The 21,747-nt window shown below is 37.6% G+C and overlaps 1 protein-coding gene across 1 annotated transcript in view; it reads right to left on the minus strand.

Moving 5' to 3' along the window:
• Positions 1 to 21,747, minus strand: part of GPC5 (glypican 5) — a 751,613-nt gene that overhangs the window by 726,610 nt on the left and 3,256 nt on the right. Inside the window, exon 2 of the mRNA XM_074859431.1 lies at positions 6,328 to 6,489. Within this exon, the coding sequence (XP_074715532.1) occupies positions 6,328 to 6,489 (162 nt within the window). The remainder of the gene's footprint in view (positions 1 to 6,327; positions 6,490 to 21,747) is intronic.

Below are 21,747 nucleotides of genomic sequence, written 5' to 3' on the forward strand. Positions count from 1 at the left end.
CAAACCAGAAAAATTTCAGTTCACAAATCTCTGCTGTCTCTCTGTTTAAGAACCCTACAACAATAGTTGCTTGTCTCACAGCAGTATGTAACTGCTGACTTTTGTCAGCTTTTGATCCATCATTACTCCCAGAACTTTTCCTACAGAACAAATCCATTGCAAGTTATCCCCTATCCTGTTATGGTCCCCCCAACTAAATGCAGAATCTTACACTTGTTCCTACTGAATAAGATGTTTTTCAGACTTTGTCTCCAACTCGTCAAGATTTTGAGTTCTGTCTTTCAACAAGACTTGACTTGCTGACTTTTGTTTTTTCATTTTCTTGAGAGAATAAAATTACTAAACGAAAACTTTTCCACATGTACTTGGAAATCTAAAAAGCTACAGAAAATGCTGTCTTTGAAACAACACTAAACACTCATTCGAAGCCACCAACTTTATGCCACCTTCTTCTGTTGGAGTTCAGTCTTCTTTCAAACTCCTACATTCTGCCAGCAATCAGCTTCCCAGGATTCTCAGAATAAGCAGGAAGCAGGCATCCACAATTCTGTGAAAACGCAAACTTTCTATAGCCATGCTCCCAAGGGAATGATGCTTTAAATTTGTACTTCACGGGTTTTTTCTAATGTATAAGCACTACATAAAGTATAAAAAATCTAAATTTGCATATGTCTACACTGATCACTGTGTTACAGACATAAACCAAAATAGTAGTTAGCTGGGTACTAAGAAAAATATTGATTATGAAAAAATCTTAGTATTGACAGAGCATGTGAGTCTGAACAGTATACCTATGTCAGCTTAATTGTAACTCAGCTATTAGTGCAACTAGGAGAAATAATTAAGTGATAGTAAATAAACATTGGCTCAAACAAGAATCCATGAGCATAAGTGAGCAAAAGTACAACTTAAGAAAAGACTGACGTGGTGAAAACTGTTATCACAGAAGTCTATTAAATCCCTGTGTATATATACCCCAGGAATGCCTTCAGCACAGCATACATGTATGCAAATAAGTATCGAAAAGATAAGAATGAGATACAACAGAAGTAAATCCCTCTAGAATGATAAAAGACTTGCTTTCAATACAGAAATAAAACTCAGGATTAATAATGAAATTTTAAGTATTAATCTAAATCTCCAGATTTCTGCACTTACAACAGCCCCTTAATGATGTGTTTTATGTATATAAGGACATACTGGGTCCAATTCTAAGTTATAGTAGCATACTGTTTATCCTACTTGTGTATTATAAAGGAAACAAAATACCATCTGAACGGATGATTTCTGAAGTTAATGAGGTTTGTGTAACAGCTTTGGCTCCTTAGACCAACCAGTGGGTATAATAATTTTCCTGTATTATTAAAAACCCCTACTTCCTCAGTCCATAGGGGAACACGATCATAGCTGTAGGGAAGGTCTGCAGAGCAACAGAGAACGAGAAGCATAACTCTGGTGAACCAGAGACATTTTTGAGACCCTCCTCTCACAATATAACAACAGAGTGACAATCAGGTCTCGTAGCCTGTCGCATTTTTGACTTTTAATAATTCAGTTTCATTTAATTAATAGAAGCTGGGATTCATAGGTATTTGGATTATAGCTTATTTATATCACACTTAAAATATAAAGGATTATGGAGCCAAGAAAAAAGAAAATGTTGTAACTTCAAAGTAGTTCTTCACGTTGCAAATGATCTAGAGGGCAATGTATCATTTGAAACCATAACTGAGATACAGCAGCTCTTGCTGAAAGTTTTCTGATCTTCAAATCACTCTTCAGAAAACTTCACAAATGGAAAACAATTGAATCAGTGCCAGGGCAGATTTAGTTTTACAAGGATGAACAGATATTCCATTACTTCTTATGGCTCACCATGCTACCAGAGAAATCAGCTCAGATGATTTCAACACATTTTCTAGTTCACACAATTTATTTTAGCTACTGACTACAAGTTTATCATATTTAAATGTAGTAATCGTACTGTGACCTCAAACAATATGGTATAACTGTTTGACTTCACTTAATTCTGGTCTAGGATAAAGTGGACATTGATCTATTGTGCAGTAATAATTTCACAGAAGAACATGAAACTATCAGGAAAATCTGATTCAATACACTCCAGAACTTACATCACAAAGGGATTAGAGTTTTTCTGGACAATAAGAAAAGTGTCAGGAAAAGCTGTATAGACGAATGCAGTTCATTACCTCTTTCTCACAGAGGCACACTTGCCAAGTTCACTGTTTCGGTTACAGGTTGCCACATCCATAAATGATTCACAGGTCCATATTTTTAAATCAATTGTACAGTACTAGAGTTGCCAAATGCAGCACAAAGAGAAGTCCATTTGCTTTCAGACTCTACAACCTAATTATTATCTCTAAATTTCCCATTCAACCAGACAAGATGCTATCTTGTTGTATGTCATACATTGCCACTTTTAAAGGGGTTATGAGCTCTCTGTGTAGAAAAACAGTGAATTGACACAAGATCTGCTATTCTGTTGCACAGAGCTCCATCCCACTCCAAATCACCAGATTCTTAGATGACTGTTTAATTCCTCTCCAGGTTGTTACAAAGCATAGGGATTTTTTTCTTCCCTACACAAAAACTGGCTCTGCATTGTGATTACACAAGGGTTGACCATGGTGGTGCTTGTTCCTCTTTTGTTTGGTGGTAGAGACAAATGACAGTGTGAACTTTGAGTAACATCTAAAAACTGTGCAAAAGGAGTGTGTTTGTGTGTGTGTGTATATATATATATATATATATATAGGTTTACAGCATATAAAATGGTTAAAAAAGCATTTGTTTTTATGGTTACCACTAGAATGGAGATGCTATGGCAATTCCTGTACAGCATTCACAATATTTTTCTCAGTTATTATTAAGATAAAAAATACTAAAAATGTAGAGATGTGCCAGAATGTTATCCTATCAGAGTAACTGTCTTGAAAGATGATTACCATACAGCTTTAGTTCTGTAGTCACCTTTCCAAAGGGAAGAATGATTTCTTGCTCTCCAGATTGATATCTTATTGAACATCATTCTCACCTATCCTTCTGTTCCCCTACCACTCCTGAAAAGTATTAAAAAGAAACAAGACTCACAGTGAAAAAGAAAATACACACTCTGAAACACCCTGACATGTAAGGAAAAAACTGTAACTACCTGCCAGGAAGCAGTACACAAGTGGTGCAATTCACACCACGCAGCTTGACATGTCCTAAGAGACATGGAATTTTTGCAACATTTTAAAATTGTCAGTAAAGAGCTACTGTCAGCAGGCAGCACTTACCACGGTATAGAATCATAGGATTTAAACAAACATTAGAAGGTGACAAAGATATGTCAATACGTATCTATACATGCACACACATACAGTTAATAGATAGAAAGGCAGACAGATGCCTCATTTCATGAACACAGTCATCCTAAAGTACTTAGTACTTAGTCATCCTAAAGTACTCAGGATCTCTAGACTGTATTTAATAAGAGAGAAAAAACACACCTCTGAAGACCTCCAGAGGCAGATACAGATTACTTACTTTAACTGCCTACCTCTCTCTACTGAATATGTAAGAAACTGAGCGAGAACATTAGCTACTTGTTCTGTTTGGACCCAGTCCACCTCTTTTAGGCCAAGGCATCCAACCTCAACAGATTTTGAAAAGAGGCAGGTGACAACAGTGGCAAAGTCTGTGACACCTGTTCCCCTCTGTACACACACCAACAGTCCCCTTCACGCTTTCCGCCTAACTCATGAGATGTCTGTCCAGTTGCCAAAGCAGCAGCAGAGGTAATCGCGCTCCTAGCTGCACAGCCCAGCCTCAGCTAAACACAAAGGGAAAGCCTACAGATTTGGTGGTGAACGCGGAGATAGACACCCTGTCATAGAGTAATTCCAATTGGAAAGGACCTTCAGGAGGTCTCCAATCCAAACTCCTGCTCAAAGCAGGGTCAAAACTGAATTCAGACTAGGTATAATGTCTTACTATGTTCCTAGAGTTCAAAAGCCAAAATACATCAGCAGCATCTTATTATGGTTTCTGAATCGGAAACCATTTAGCTTGAATTTTAGTTAGCAACGGTAGCAATTCTTCAAAAATGAGTGGTATGTTCAATAGCATGTTTTTCCACAAATAACTACTTCAAGGTTAAACAAGGTTTTAAATCTAAATAATACCATAATCCATGGACTATTCTCCCTCAATTACATTTCTTTACATAAAAGGACATTAAAGACAAAAGTACTAAAGCATGTAATTCAAAAATATATGAAGTGTATAAGGTATATAAAATATGCTTTGAAAAGTACTTGTTTAAAAGCAAATTATTAAAGAAAGTCAGTGTGATAAGTAATTAGTGTTAGGCTACATATTTGGGAAGGATGGCTTGCGTTTCTGCAACAAGAACTGTTCACACATGCTCTACCAAAAAAAATGAAAACCTGTAATTCTCAAGCAGTCCTGAAACCATCCCTCTATAGGGAGGATGCATCATCACAAGGCTAGAGGCAGGCTCATTTCTCTGGGTCAATGTTTCTTGAATTCCTTTAGACAATGTAAAACAGCATTACTGGGAGAGTGAAAAGTGCATTATGTCCCACATTAGCCTCTGAACTGGTGGTTTAGGGCATCCTCCTGGGCTGGCAGGCGATACAATTTGAACCTTTACAAGCTGAAAAGGGCCTAGAACCCACACCCTGAGTAACTGCTCAGATTGTACCCAAGGGAAGCACAACCATTTCTCTTCAAAGGCGTGCATGTATCACTGTCTTTCACGGAGAACTCACCTACGGGAGAGAACTACACTGCACACACTCTGAAAATACCCCACTGACTGAGCCCCTCAGGACATAAAAGCAACAGAAATGTAGTTTCTGGGTCCTGATTTTCACTTAACTTCACTTAAATGTCACTTAAATCCTATTCTTGTGAAGACTGAGAAACCTCAGGGTTGCACAAGTATGTTACCTAGTCACCTAAGGGTGTTTTTGTGCACTGCTGTTTTGGTTTTTTTCTAGGGGTAGCGGAAAGGAGTAGGTGTTAAAACACCAAGGCAGAGAGTATAGCCCTCACTTAAGGAAAGTACAGTTGGTTACTGGGCTCTACAGAGTCTACAGCCCTAGGTCAGCAAAGCAATACAACATATTGTACTATTATGGTGCAAAAAAGAGAGCTAACATACAGAAGGTGGAAAGAAGAATGAAAGCAAAAGAGAGGGAGGGAGAGGTTTCTTTGCACATTTTACCAATGATCTCCTGATCATGACACCCTGTGTTAGGCAGGCTAAATGGCAATATTCCCATAAGGTAGAGAGAAACTGCAATTTGATTTTAGCATTAGACAGCCTAAATTTCAAAAAGAGAAGGCTTTAGGACCCCAGAGTCAACTTTGCTGCCTATTTCATTACCCTCGGGAGTTGCTTTCCTTCTGCTAATCACTTTAGCTTCACAGGTTAAAAACAAGAGAGTCACCAGCAAGACAACTTTCTAAGCCTGTAAATTACTATCTTATCCTGACCAATAAGTGGTCATTAAGGACATAAGTATACATCAATAAACAAATGACAAGACTGTAAGGCTTTGTCCTCAACACATGTGAATTCCGTATTCCTTTCTATTACATACAACCTCATATTGCCACTGTTTCTCGTATCTTCCCAGCTCCTAGCCAATTTCTGCTTTAACTTATGCCTTATTAATTCAGAGAAAACTGAATAGTATGCAGGGTAATTGCTAAAAGGCAATCCCACCACCAGCCCAAATAACCATCAATTTATCAGGTAACTTCCTATTGTGCATTGGAACAACTGTCACTCAACCTCTAACTATTTTTCTTTATAAACGCAGAAATTTTTTTTAGAAACTCAGAAGCTTATGAAACTAGATCCCAAGAATGAACCTCAAAAACAAACTACCCGAGTATTTCTACTAGAACAAAACAAAGAACATGATGGGCATAAATACTGGAATAACAAAATCTCTCTTCTGTAGCAGTCCACGCAATAATTTTGCACTTTAGTATCATCCCAGTTAAAGAAGTTCAAGAGGAATGCCAAGTTACTGGTGTACAATTCAAATCAAATCATCTTACTAAAACAGTTTCTAATTTTTTCTCAAATATCTTTTAAAACACAAATTCCAACAGCAATGAAGTTTCTAATCACCTGCGTGATTGAATACTCCTTCTTTGAAAGCATAAAAGCATAGGGAGAAACTAAAAATTTACAGATAACTTTTACTACATGCATAAACTAATCAAAGATGAAAATCAAGAAAAGTACAAACAAGTTTGGAAACAAAAAGCAGAAAGCCTTACCTTGAAAAGCAGCTGCATTGTGAGATATTAAAAATTTTAATGTAGCACTTGATGTTTGAAGCACTTGCTGTATATCTTGCTTTGCTGCAGTCTGATATCTTTCTTCCATCTTTTTGGTACAACATGTTGGATTTTTAGAACTACAAACCTGGAGATCAACCCCTAGAGAAAGAGATAATTACACTGATTACTACAGAACAGAAGTATACAATACACAAATAACACAGAAGACAGTTATTTTTTTTTACACAGGTATAGACACATAAAAGAAATACCCAAACCTTTAAAGCCATTTGGTCTTGTTAAACAAAAAATGGAAGGGGATACTAACTAAAATTCTGTGGGAAGAGTACACTTATTCCTGTTAATTACTATAATTTCTCTGACACTGTAATCTTATTCCAGCTGTGAACATTGCTAACTAGTATTAGTGAAATACACTGAATATTCATTGTACATCATTGTACAGGTGGTAGATGCCCCATCCCTGGAAACATTCAAGGTCAGATATCCCTGCTTATTGCAGGCAAGTTGGACTAGACGACCCTTAAAGGTCCCCTCCTACCCAACTCTTCTATGATTCTATGATCATCTAGAATTCTTAACTGCTGGGCCAGCTCATGACTGGAATTCTTGCTCTTCTGTAAATCTCGGACTGCAAAGAGCTAACTACTGCTAAATGTTATAAACACACCAGTGCAAAGCCCATCCCCAATAGGTATATAACGAATACACTCACATTAACTTTTATATGAAGCAGTCTTAAATTCAAGTCTAATCTCTCTTACTGGGTCTCTCCCTAACGTCTAACATTCCCACGTATCTGACATGTCAATTCACTACTTCACTAACAGGTCAGGAAACATTTCTAGAAAGGAATACTTTTCCAAATTTTGGGCACACTGAAAATCAAGAGGGGCAATTCAGTACTGCTGTAATAGCTGTCTGTTTCATACTTTTTTTATAATTGGAGCATAAGCAAGCATGAAAACACCTTGTTTTCATGTGGTATTTAAAATCTTTTTCACACGGTATCTAAACAATGCTTTCTAAAATGAGGAAACAAACATTTCATGAAAGAAGAAAGATGTGAGAATTTAAATTATATCAATACAAAATTTAACAGTCCAATCCAAATTCTGTTCTCAGATAGGCTGTTTCACTGACAAATATCACAAGATTTCTAGCAAACATAGTGAGAAACTTTTTTTATCTGCTTTGTGGACTAAATTCTAATTCTGTGATTGTGTGTATATGCATCACTCTTTCTTCATAATAGGTAAAAAGGGAAGATGATGTTTGGAAGAAAAAAATAAGAAATTCCAAAGTCAAAACTTAAATCCACATTTGCCCCTACTTGCTTTCAGTTCTTATACCACCTCTTTGTACTTAACTTTTTATTTCCCTACCACTATACCTACAAGATTTAATATTCCTTTTAAATCTTTTTTTTCCCCAATTCTCTCTGATAAAGCTTTCTAAGGTAGTATGAATATAGTTATGGGGATAGTGAGGCCTTACACATTTTGCACCCTAATTATTCAATTAGTTATCTTATGTAAATTAGGTGTTTTAAGTAATATGTTCCAGAAAGCTAAGAAAGAAAAGTTACGCTATTGAGGGCCGGATCACAGCATTCTGAAAGAATGGCAAAATGTTTGAATTCATTATATCAAACTCATGTCCCTTCATCCATGTGTTGGTTGAAGCAACCTTAATGAATGGATTCCTGGTTCTGGAACTTCATTTCAGCTACATAGTGGGGAAAAAATGTTATTATTTACCTAGAGAAATCTCAATCCTGAAGCAGGAACCCACTATGTCATATTTAGACGGGTAGAAAACATCAGAAGATTCCTTAGAAATCATGTTTAGAAAAGCATGAGATCAGAATGAAATCGGTAAATGATACGGACCATTAAAAAAACCCCCAGGAGTTATCAGAGTCCTTGTCTCGACAATACTACACAAAAGTAATTTGATTCCCATGACAAATAAACAAATTTCCCTTGCTAATGCAGATGATATGGTCTCAGATTTGCTAAACATTTCCTTCTGGCATCAGTGGTTTCCATCTTCACAATTCCTGGTCCCTCCATCCAAAAGCAGGTGTGGAAGTGGGATACGTTTGAACCTTCAGTATTAAATACTACAGAATTTCTCTTAATTTTTAAAGGATTTTTTCTGCTTCATGCTTTAGGTCATATGATATAAGTTTTCAGGCAAAACTGATTCATTTTAGTGAGGATCGCTGCTCAGGAATTGATACAGTTCCATATTTACAAAGACAAAACTTGATTCCATATACACAAGAATAGTTTACTGCCCGTGATAAAAATGTATGCCTTGAAATAAATCCATTTCACAGACATAAGCAGCAGTAAGTATCACTATGTTAAAGGAAAAGCAGCAGATACTTTAAGAAATCCTACTACCATAGAGAATTCACATATCCGAGATTGCCTTCATGGAGCATGCAAAAGTAAGAACTTAACCTCTGGATGTGAAAATGAACTCAGCCAAGCGATATCCCTGGGAATCTCTTTGAAGTGGTTTCCAGTAGCAGTTTAACACACAGCGATTAGTACACCTACAAGCCACAGTTCAGGAGTCTGAACATCTTCACTATCACAACAGAAAGTTAAAACTCTGTTCTAACGCAGGTATGAATCACTGAACTTCTGAGTATTAAGAAATTTTACTTCTTAAGTGTTATACTATTGCTACAAGGTATCTTTTTTCTCATACATTTTTGAAGGCTACTTATCCTCATCATTTATCTTAAAACAGAATTTCATGTTCTTCAGTAAGTACATTTTTACAATTTACAAACTAAGTGATTTCTCCTGGCCACCTGTCTTTACTCTTGCCATGTGAAAACTTTAATATTCCATCCTCTGACATTTCAATTCAGCCAAAGAATGAAAATAAAGCTGCAAAATTAAGGTGGTCGATTAAATACTCTATTTATTAGCTACTCTAGTATTTATGTTAGCATGCCAAAGAAAAGTGCTTAGTGTCAGAGCCAGCCTTTAACAAAGTTGCTTGCCTCCAAGCAACATTAATGACCATCTTAAAATAATTTTTATTATGGGTATTAAAAATACAGTTCACCAGTGCTTTACAACCTCAGAATCCATGTAACTATCTATAAACAGCTTCCTTCTCCTCCAACTCCACTGCCTGCCCCACGCTTTCCCAAGCCAGATTTCAATCCTTGGACTCCACTGACTCCAATGTCCCAATCCACAACGGCTCTCCAAACTGAGGCCCCTGCACTGCTGACCATCCCTACATTCCTACAGCATTCCCACATTCCTAGTCCTGGACACCATGACCCCACCCCCAAAATACTGAAGCCTCCTCTCCTCTCATCCCACTTTTCCTCACAAAATAATGGCATGCCCTGCAACAGTCCAAATTGCAGCCCAGAATAAAACAAAGCAGACGTGGAAACTGCTACATCACAATATAATGCAGATTAGCTGCTCTGGGTACAGGCCTTTCTGCAGAGGGAAATTGCTGCAGTGCAACTAAAACCCAGTAAAAAGTGGGGAAGGAGCAGCAGCGGGAATGGACCAAGTCATGGGACCCCAAGCAACCACTTCAGATGCTTGTGCTTAAGGCTGGCCATATCTAGAATTTAAAACAGACAAAGCTGGAACTTGAACTACATGAAAATTTGTTTTTCTGCAACGTGTAGCTGTAGCTCTTACAATACTTGTTTAAAAGTTAAATCTTTTTATCAGGGCAGTGGCGATGGCTTCAGCAAATTTTGGTTCTGGAAAAAGATAACAGGTTGCTCAAGGGAATGGGTCAAGAGAACAGATTAGTGGTGCATGACTCAAATCAAGAAATGTAAAGATTACAGCTATGTTAATACTACCTGTTCTAGGGGTGAGTTATGGTGCGTGTACATAAACGACATAAATTCAGGTGCAATAACTCTAATGCAGAATATGTCTAAGTTGACACTGTTTAAGAAAATAAAGCACTGCAAGTTTCTATTAATCCTTTGAAATCCTCTTGCTTGTGATTAGATACATTTGCTGTCATACTGAATACTAATTATTTTAAATATTAGCTACAGTAAATGAGAATCTTAAAGTAACATACTGTTAAAACAGCAAGCAGCAAACTGGACTAATATACCACCCACCTACAAACAAATTAAAGAAATGATAAATAAGCCTGCAGCAATATTTACTCATCATACCAGAAAGGTCTGTCCACAGGTATGACACACAGTTCTCTCCATTTTATTTTTTTTATTCTCAAATTGTTTATCACACAAAGAATATCACAGTATGAGACAAGCCAAAGCATAGTCTGTAGTATGCCAGCAGCAACAAACCTGACAAACATCATGAGAAAAAATGCTTATATTGATAGCAATATTCACAGTATTGCATTACAACAGCCCTTTTTTCCTATTTGGTTACTGAATATTATCTTTTGTTCATAACAAAAAACAACTTGCTACTGTCAAAAAAAGGCAGGCAGCTGTATAGTCCTGTAATAGACACTGTAAGAAAGGAACCATGTTACTAAGTTGTTTCAACACATTTCAGTGCCATACCATTTTCAGACTTACTGTATTCTTTCTTCCCCTGTATAAGTTCTTCAGTTTCTTTTCTGAAGAGGAAAGGTTTTGTTTACATTTGCTTACTGAAAAATCGATTATCTATTTAATCTTTTTCAACTATTTGTGCATATGATTTCTCTTTACTGACCTTCAAACAAATCAGCAGAGAGCTCAAAAAGAATTAATTAATCATATAACCTGACCTATTATTGTTTGTCTATTGGTCTCACATTGACAAACCAAGTAATTTTACAGTTCTTTGCAGTACTTGTTTTTTCTTAAAACTCCAATTCTGCTGTTCCGGGAAAGTCTTTTATCTTCATAAAGAATTTTCTAGCCAGTGTGACTTATGAAGAAAGAGTGCAGGGGGGACAGAGGTCACTTGTGATACTACAAATCTAAGACAGAGAGACTTTTTAACTCACATGCATGAATTCTGAGGTGTCTGGTACATCACTGTTAATACTGCTGCTCAAATTTACATTTGGTAACTAATATATCCATTAATGTAAGTACAACTGAATTGGGACTCTACAGCGGAAATATCCTATTAGAGAGTATTTTTGTCCTATATGATGGCCTCAAGAAATAGAAGCAGAACAGCTAGGCACAAATTCATCGTTTCATCAATTCACCTAATCAAACTAACATCTGGATTAAATTATGAATCCCTATGTTGCTGAAACCTCTACGGCTATTAGAAATTTTACTATATGATATATGTTAAATTCATGTCTGACCTTGACCAAAGCCCATCTTTATCAAGAAACATGCTCAGCACCTACTTAAGAGACTGACACAGAAGCTAACTCAGAACAACCCTGAGTTTGGCTTTCCCTCAAAGTTGCATCAGTTTTATGGGGAGAAAAACACTAAAATTATTTCATTTCTAGATATCCAGAAGATAAGCCACTGCTCCTGTATTATTCTCAAAGAGGTGTCTTTCCACTCTTCCTGCAATGTGCTCCTTCCGTTTACCATTAGCGCTGAGATTCCTCATGATGGCTTTGGCTTCCAAACTCTTTTATTTTACCAGCTGCTGGAAGCAATCATTCTCAACACGCTCATCTCATTGCCAATTTCACAAAGCAGCCTGAGAACCCCTATCCACTCATCTCAGGTACCTCTCTCATAAATATTTAATATATTTATGTATCTATATATTTATATTCTCAGTAATTTTCAAATTTCTTGATTTCATACTTTTTAAGTTTAATATGCCTAACTATCCTTATTTCCTTTTTAACCTCAGAAAATTTTAAGTATGATTACAAGAGCCCAACAAATCTGTCAGAGTAAGAAACACAGTAATAGTTTGGGCTAGAATTAAATGACAAAGAGGAAGATAAATCTAGATTGATCTAGATTAATTTTACTAAGCACTGTCTACATCAGGACTTTCCTATGTTCTTCTTCACAAGCTGAAAATATGATTACAAAGAAAACAGAACTACGCAGTGTCACACTGAAGACTCACACACTGTGCTACACTTCTCACAACTTGTTTCTCTGCAGTGATGGAGTGTCCAATATACACATTTTCCAGAAAATAACTTAGACAAAGAAGATAGCTTATCAACATTTTCAAGGTCACAAACAGAATTAATGAATTAATAAAGCATAGAAAGTCTTAAAAGCAAAAAAACTTTGAAAGTTTGACTGTTAATTTGCAAGTGGAAAATAATGAATACACTTAAGTGTTTTTCAGGGCTAGGTTAGCTATTTTGCTATAGCTGAAGTGAGAAGCATTAAGAACCAGAAGGATAATTAAAAAAATTAGACACTTTTGTATTAACACCATCAACAAGAATTTAGATTTTCTAGATGTTCTTCAGGGGCACAGATGCAGAGATCGATCACAGTCTTCATTGACTATAGTTTTGAACTTGGTCTATGATCTTAAATACTAGTCTGAAATATCAAGGATATCTTTTTTAGAGTATCACAGACGTGTTTCCATGGTATTCAGAGTATTACAAACAACTGTTCTGACTTTCTCTATGACATATGCTATCGGTTTGTTAAATGAAGAAGCGAGGTTCATAAGTGGCTGGAATAAGTTTGATCCAACTTAGTTTTGTTGGGGTTTTTTTGCCCCTTTGTTCATGACATTTGTAAATATCCTCTGCTTTTTTTTCTTTTCTCTCTTACTTTTTGGTGTGTGGATGTGGGGGGAATCAGTTATATGAGAATGGCCGTTAGCTAAATTGCTTCAACTATTACTGAAGAGTCAAAGTTTTGGCTTGCTGACCCTTAGGGAAAAGGATGGCAGCAGCCACAAGGCAAGAAAGACAACACAACAAAAACCCAACTAATGAAGCAACCCTTCAAAGTATGCAGAGTGCTCATGTGAACCTGATAATTCATAACTTGTGATGTTCCCACTGCTTTTTTTTCCTGCTTCTGAGTTGTGTGCACAGTAATCAGAGCACATCAGTAGAGAGAAGGGGCTCCTGAATTTTAACCTTGTCAGCACCACAGTGGTGGGATCTCATGATAATTTCATAGGTGATTTCTTCAGGAAGTATGAATTCTGTTAGATAATTATTGGTCTGAGCTCTGTCCAGGCCTGGGCACATCTTAGCAGTGGGATGCAACAGCACTTCCCAGATGTGGAGTCCTGACCATGTTCCAACTCCACACTGAGCTCCAGGCACTTGATGTTCCCCTCCAGCACAGGGGTAAGAAGATTTACCCACACAGGGTAGGAGGGAGCTGGAGCAGACGCCAGCCAGTGGATGAACAGAACTACAGGGTCCTGCCATGCAATTTTCACACAGCCTCTCCATCTCCCCTCTCTCCTTCTGTAATTTCAGAACTACTATACACTTTGGTTTAGTTGTTACTGTAGTGAAGATTAATTCACTGATGTTAAGAAGGGCAAAGTGCTATAGCTGTTTAGCTTCTGGCATTGATTAAAGTCAGTGACATTAAATACACACAGAGATATCACGCTTTTGCCCCAAATCCCTTCCCTGAAAATGTAAAATGTTAAACCATATATCCTCCTGATTGGCTTTAGGCTCTACATTTCATGATCAAAACTAATTTTTCTTCTTTTTGACCTTCATTTGAGAATACATTTATCACAGTAAGGTCATTACGTTTAACTCAGTTCTATTCCTAGTACAGAATAAAAAGAGAAAAAAAAAGAATGTCATCTTTTTCTGATGCTACCCACAGTTGTAGCATACACCATTTTGTTTTACTAACATCATAAAAGCATTCACATTTTACAGGGCTGAATCAGATTAGTTAATAAACTTTTAGAGGTTTTTTTCTTTTCATTAAAAGGTACAGATTCCTTGAAACTACAATTTTTCTCAAATTTTACCTAGAAGAGAACAAGCAAAGCACAATTTAGGCAATATGTGATGTGTTATAATTTAATGCAGTTTATGATTATTTAAAACTAATTTAATGTATTGCCTTTCCTGTAACCTACTTATTTATACCACCCTTAGCAAAGGAGCCACCTCAGAAAAAATAATCTACCATGAGGATGGTCTAATGCTAGAGGAGAGAAAAGGTGGGATGAGAGGAGAAACAAGCATGCAAAAATAAAGAGGGAGGGGGGATAAGAGGCATTGGTCACATGTAAGCAAAGCCAGTTAGTACACTTGCTTCACTGAGCACTGCACCTGAGCACCACAGTCTATCCTATCTTCTTAATAAATCCTTTTATCTTAACTAACTTTTATGTATAATTTCACTCTCTGTCCTATCCGTGAGTGCTGCAAGATCTATATACCAGCAACTGGACCAGGGACTAAGTGCATACTTAGGTGTGAGAGGTCTAAATGTCAGAAACAGCAAAGACCTGATGTGTTTATATTTCCCTGATGATTTTAATCCTCTGTGTGTGTTTACACGTAATTCACTAGCAAATTTCAAAATGGAATAGCCATTGAGTAGGAGGAGGCCTGCCTCTACAAAGACTCAGCCAGTGGTGGGTAAGGAGGCCCAGAGTCTGGGCATGGGTATTGGGGAGATGGAAAGCCCATGGTGCTATTCAAGGGATCTGAAGCTGTAGAAGAGCTTGTGAGATAAATGTGTGAGTGCACACATCTGTTCACTAGCAAACATCAAGCTGGACTAACTTGATGGAGAGGAGAGAGGGGAGAGAAGGGAGAGGAGAGGGGAGAGGGGAGAGAGGGAGGAGGAGAGAGGGGGGAGATTGGCACAGCAGTTAATTGTGTCTGGGAAGCCACGGTGCTTCAAGGGAACCATGAATGTGGGTGTGTTTGTGATTTGGAGAGGGAGGGTGTGTTTTCACTAGTGAACTCTCAGAGTGCTCCCAGCTGGGCTTCAGGCACCAGGAGGAATCTCCAGAAGCAGCATCGGCTGGATTTGGCAGTTCCTATAACATCTTAACACTGGGAAACAAACAGGCAGAGCTGGAGGTCTGCACATGCCCAGAAGAACGAGGCACAGTTGGAATAACTGAGACACAATGAAACTGCTTGAGTGACCACTGTGCAGCAATGGACAGATACAGGCTTGTCAGGGAAGATGAGCAGAGAAGAAGGAAGGTTGCTCTTTAAGTAGAGGAGCAGGTTGAAGGTATGGAGCAGACAGGCTGGTTGATGGTATGTAGTGACCCAGGACCTAAGAAGAGCACAGTGAGGATGACATTGTGGTATGAATTTGATACAGTCCAAGGTCGGAATAAGAGTGGACTGAGTATTCTTTAAAGCCAAATTCTGGTTCTTATGGACAACTTTAAACCTCACAACAATTGCTGGAAGTAGAACGCAGAGGGATGAAAGCAAACCTGGAGATTTCTGGAGCGGATTGGGGATAAGTTCTTATCACAGAAGCTAGATGGGTCAACCAGGTACAGCACTCTTCTGGATTGATATTAACAAAGAGTGAGGACCTAGTCATAGGGAAGGTAATCAATAGCAGCCTTGGCTGTAGTGCCCATGAAATAGTACAGATCAAGATCCCAAGGGGTGCAAGGAAGGAGAGTAGCGGAGTACAGACCCTAGACTTCAGGTGAACAGATCTGCTTATTCAGGGAACTGACAAATGGGATCCTCTGGGATCCAGCACTGAAGGGTGAGGTTGCTCAGGAGAGTTAGCAGGTCTTTAACGACCATTCTTTGTCCAAGCACACAGTCCATCCTGACACTCCACTGGGTAGACTTATCAAGGGACAGGCTTGTGTAAACAGGGAGCTTAGTAATAATAAGCTTCACTGAAAAAAAATACGTCAATGGAGGGTGGAGACACAGGCAAGTTATAATGCCCAATATAGAAACATTGCCCAGGTGTGGAAGAATGGTGTTAGGAAAGCCAGAGCTCAACTGAAGTTGAATATGGCAAGAAATATCAAGGGCATGAGCTTGTACCACTATCTGAACAACAGAAGAATAAACCAGGAACAGTGGGCCTGCTACTGAATGGGGTGGGTGATTTAATGCCTATGGATGCAGACAAGGCTGAGGTACTCACTCCCTTCCTTGCCTTAGTATTCACCAAGGCCAGGCCTCTAAACTTAAGAGACAAGGGGGAGAGGAACCAGCAGTAGTGGAAGAGGATCGAGTGCGGGATCTCTTGTGAAATCTTGGCCCATACAAGCTCATGGGACCAGGTGAGATGTATCCAGAGGTGCTGATAGAGATGTTTGAAGTCATTGCAAACCACTCCCTATTATTTTTGAAAGTCTGCTGACTAAGTGCAAGTCCCCAATGATTGAGAAAAAGCAAATGTCGCACCTGAGAAAAAGCAAAAATGCAACTGAGTGAATTGAAGGCCAGTTGCTCTTACTTTGTTACCTGTATAGCAGGTCTGATAATTCAGTGTTAGACTTCTACATGTCCAGAATTATTTCTAGGTTTGGAAAAGAGGTTTGGAAAGTTTGCCTTCTACAACATGACATAATCTTTACAATTCATAGTACTCCAGACAATACTACAGTGGGTGAGTACTAAGATCTTCAGTAAACTTACTACACAGTCTAGATACCAAGTAACTTAAGAAATAAAAAAAGGTTAAAAAAGGAAAACGCCCAACTAGATATATTTTGCTTCTCTTACATCACTATAGTCTTACAGTTTTCTGATACGTGACTTATTAGAAAGGCATTATACAATTTTGTGCATTACAGAAGTCTCCCCAATACAACTGCTCAATATTCAAACATCAACACAGCTTGTATACAGGCCCAAATGCCAGCAGGAGACTTGTAACTATTCCAAATGAAGAATATAGTTGTGATGAGTTTGGGGAGGGTTTGGTTTTGTTTTGTTTTATGAAGTATTTAAAAACAGTAAAAAACACCTCACTAGTATGTACATAAGATGACCTACCTTACCCTCCCTATCTTAGCAGATAGTAACTACATGCAAATATCCTCTCTCTGTTTGGAACTGAAGATTTAAGAGAGAAAACTTGGCAAAGTGCTATTAACAAGTTGCCTCAAACACAAATAACGTTGTGTTGCATACTGCATCATTTTAGTCAATGATGTATGATAAACTATAATTTCATGATGGGAAGTGTGCAGCTGAGTTGTCAAACCAAGCAAAAGTTAGAACTTGTGAGTACTATTCCTCATTCTCCTACTGACTTGATCTCTTTCAAAAGTAAACAGTAGCTTTATTTCTTACAACTCTCCTTTCTCCTATGAGGTTCAGAAAAGATCTTGCACAAAACCTTTGTGTCATTTTTCCACTATGTACAACCTTTCAACTACTACATTTTAGTTACTAACAAGTAATACACACAACATCTGCTCACATACAGTTCCATATGTATATAGGCACAGACATGGATAATACTTGTTTAGTATTGAAATTAAATAACCTAAAAATCAGCTCTATTACCCAAACTGTGGTTAATATTTTAAACAAATGTTAGGCACTATTTAGCTTTCAGACCTTCTGCACTTTGCCTCTTGTAAAGCAGGGGCTAATATGAAATTTTACCTAGGCTTATTACAGGCATTAGAATAGCTTCAAGAAGACATTTAGACTTTTAGCAAAACTCTAAAATAATAATGAATTATTTGTTTATGGTTTCAGCGGACTTCAATATTCTTTTATTCCCTTGATTTTATGGTAAATATTTTTGTAAGCAGTATCTTCTTAACATGGATATCATTCCCAAACCTAAGGGAACTTTGTTTTATACTTTAAGACTACTAATCACGTACATATAAAGTATATTTTATTGACCTACTTCTGTTCCAGCTCATTAAACAGAGCTGCTTTCAATGATCAGGAAAAAGTAACCAAATACAAGATGCAAAAGAACCCAACTGACTGAAAACGGAGTGGTTGCTCAAAATCCACAGAGTGGCTTTGTAGTTGTTTCTTTACAGGGCTACAGAACAAGCAACAGCTTACAGATAATGTTTCAGAAGAGGGTATGTAAACCAGCAAGCGAAACAGGTCGTTCCATTTCAGTAGAACCAATGTTAAAAACCCACACACTTATTTTCTCTGTTTTCACATCTAAAAATCTTCCTGTCTTCCACAAGAATTGTTGTGTCAAGAACCAGTTATTTTGAAACAGAGTGAGAAAACATCTTCTTCTCTCATAAGGAATATCGGCTCTTTTCAGTATCAAATTCTGAAGGCTCTACACTGCAGTCTATTTTTAGACAAGATCACAAGACCACAAGAAACGAAATAACTTAGCTTGTAATGAATATATATATTAACATAAATAGCTATAGAATAGAAAAGGTTTTACAACTGAAAACAATCTAGATGGGTGTAGAAAAGACAGTTCAGTAAGAATAAAATGTAATTATTCTGAGGTATAGGTTTACCTATTTCCAGAGGATCTGGAACCAATTTCAAACTTTCACTCATGGTCTCAGCCATACAAATCCATATTTTCAGTACCTTGAGATAAACAAGTGCTGACAGGATGAGGACATTAATCGCCAGGAAGAGAAAATACCATATGTGTGGTAAATTTCTGCCTGTCTACTTAGATAAATACTTCCATGACATCAAATCCAGAGCCTGAAAAATTCCAACAGACCTAGGATTGTCACAATCAATAGTCTTTTAAAAGCCAGCACGGAAATGCCATAAGGCCTGCAAGCAGTTGTTCAAACTGCAAAATAGATGTGCAACCTGTATCAGACATAAGTCCTTCTCATGCTCACCCTTTAATATCTGTTAACTCATTTTTGTTACAAGTGCCACTCCAAACCTAGCATTAATCATCATCATTATGATTGCTGTAAAGTGTTTCAGCACTGCCAAATAAGAGAGGCAGGGATCAGCCTGAAGCATCTGGCCCTGACTGTCCACGCAGCTGAACTATCACCTCACCTCTTTCTGTGGCTCTGTTCAGAAGGCACCAGTATTTCTCAGCTCCACTTCTAGAGATGGTGCATTCTCCACACTGCTGTCAGAGGACACCATAGGCAACACTGTAGTACAGGTTTGGGTCCTTCCTAATATCTTCAAAGACCATTCTCCTATTAGCAGGCACTCTAGCAAGGTAAGGGCATCCCTCAGCACACCCACGCTACAGCTCATGGCACAGAACGTTACACTACACTCACTGCCTGCAAACAGCCTTCCTATTTTCAAGACTGCTTGAATTGCGGGGGAAAGGAACCCTAAAAATCCACAGTGCCCTGGCATTACAAGAGCATCACACTGGATCTAGAGAAGACTCAAGGGCAAACCCCCATCAAGTGAGGACAGACAGTCCCTTCTACCGGATACCAGCCTTAAGCAATGTAGACATGAGCCAACCTATCCCACTCAGCACGAGTGGTTCCCTATCCTCTGTTTAGCAGTATGGACGCCACCTTTCAGGTCATCCCGGACAGAGCAAGTCCTATGGCTACTGAGCACTGCTGACTTCCTAGAGAAGGTGAAACATGGGAGATAGAGATAGGGAAGCTGCTACGTAGTTGAACCCATTATTCTGTTGGTTTTAATCTCAAATGTTAATTGTTTCAGTGATCATTTTGTGGATTCAGAGGTGAAATACTACTTGCATGCAGGAACCAACAGTGTATGTTGGTTCAGACACACAAAAAATTACGCTGTAGGCAATGGTCCTTACAAAAACAGACGTTGCCTACAATGAACATCAGTAACAGATATGACAGAGCAACTTGCTTTTTGTCTAAGTCCTTTTCCAGAAATCTAAATGTCAGATAGACCAATAGAGTAATTAGAAGTGCCCCTGCCTGCACACACCGAAAAGAAAAAAAATTCTTGATTTGATTTCAGATAGAACCAAAATCCAAATTACCTGAATGTAAATCATACTAGAAATCCAAATTAAAATTCAAATATGATCTTGGAGTTGCATCAAAGTAATCGGCTCCGGATTTTAAACTTACCTCTGTTGTTACTTTAAACTGCATTGCAAGAATATTTTAACTTGAATTAACAAGAGAGTATTACACACCAACTTTTTCTGAGACTATATCATCCTTCAAGCATAGTTTGTCTCATTTATTCTCCATCAAAAAGCCTTTGCAACAAAATTTATACTAATCACACAGTCTTCACTCTTTTTTATGCTTCTTGTTCTCACAACTGCATACATGACCTCACAAATGCTGCTGAAAAGAAAACTAGATTGATTCCTGAAAAAAAAACCAAACAACCCACAACCAAAGAAAACCTGCTGAGAATGTCGAAAAATATCTCCAGCACTTTTTTCTACTTCATTGGTAACTGTTCAATTCTACAGTTCCAGCAAATGTAACATTTTTCTATAAGCCACGGAATTCAGCTTTTTGGTGCAAACAGAAGCCTGACAGTTTGTTCACTGATGTACCTACTGGAAGCCCTTTGTCAAGAAGGCAAGGGTGACTGGCTTACTGTCCATCCTATTCTGCTGTTCTACGGATTCTGAGAGAAGGAGACCAGAGAAAAAGTCTTACTTGCAACCAAGAGAACAAGGAGAGTTGAGAGCTCCCACTTTAGCTTTCTGAAAATTAAGCTACTGAAATCAGCTAAAAGCTCTAGCTTTACTAGCATACATGGGAAAAAAGAGTGGAAATCTTCCAGAAGGTTGTTTAGGTTACAATACCAGAAATTGAGCATAGGAAATAAAGATATGTAAAAAGAAGTATTTTCCAGAAAACAATTTTTTTTTAATAATCCAAGTCATACAGATCAAAAAAAGTAAAATTAAAAAAAAAAAACCAGGCCTTTTGAGGCCTTTTTATATGTAATTCATGCTTTGCATATTGTTTGAGTCTCCGTTCAATTAAAAGGATCTTTTAGGATTTTTAATTATTGAGGTTTTTCTGTAGGGTCCCAACAACACTGCACTCATAGAATAGAACCAGATAGGAAAAACAAAGTATCTTTGCAACTAACATTTAAAATCAGTATGAAAGTGATAAATGTTTCAGTATACCATGTGATGGGGCTGAGCATAAATCTGTACTATAGTTCACAGATCAGTACTATAAAGATTGAGCACAGTTAGTCAAGTTTCTTCATCGATGGGGGTAGCAATAAAAATCTTGGTTTTGTTAAAGATATTCATTTACCTTGATTATTAGTTGCCAATTTCAACACCATGATATCCTGTGTTATGTGGGTGATAACAACAAACTCAAATTTATGGTTCCTATATCCCCCAAAATCACCTTTGTGCGTATATCTGGCATTTTTGCATATGATGATAGAGGTATTTTTGCTCCTTTAAAGATACATGAACTACATTCAATAGCTGCAAAACTAATTACATAAAATAATGCATAGTTTTTTTAGCTAACCTATATCCAAAATATGGACACATGGCAGACCCTGAATGAAAGAAAATTACAATTTGCATGATTTACTCATACAAGAGTGTTTAGCTTTTATTACCACTAAGAGGAAAAAATACAA

Source organism: Strix uralensis, chromosome 2, assembly GCF_047716275.1.
Source record: "Strix uralensis isolate ZFMK-TIS-50842 chromosome 2, bStrUra1, whole genome shotgun sequence".
NCBI classification, from domain to species: Eukaryota; Metazoa; Chordata; class Aves; order Strigiformes; family Strigidae; genus Strix; species Strix uralensis.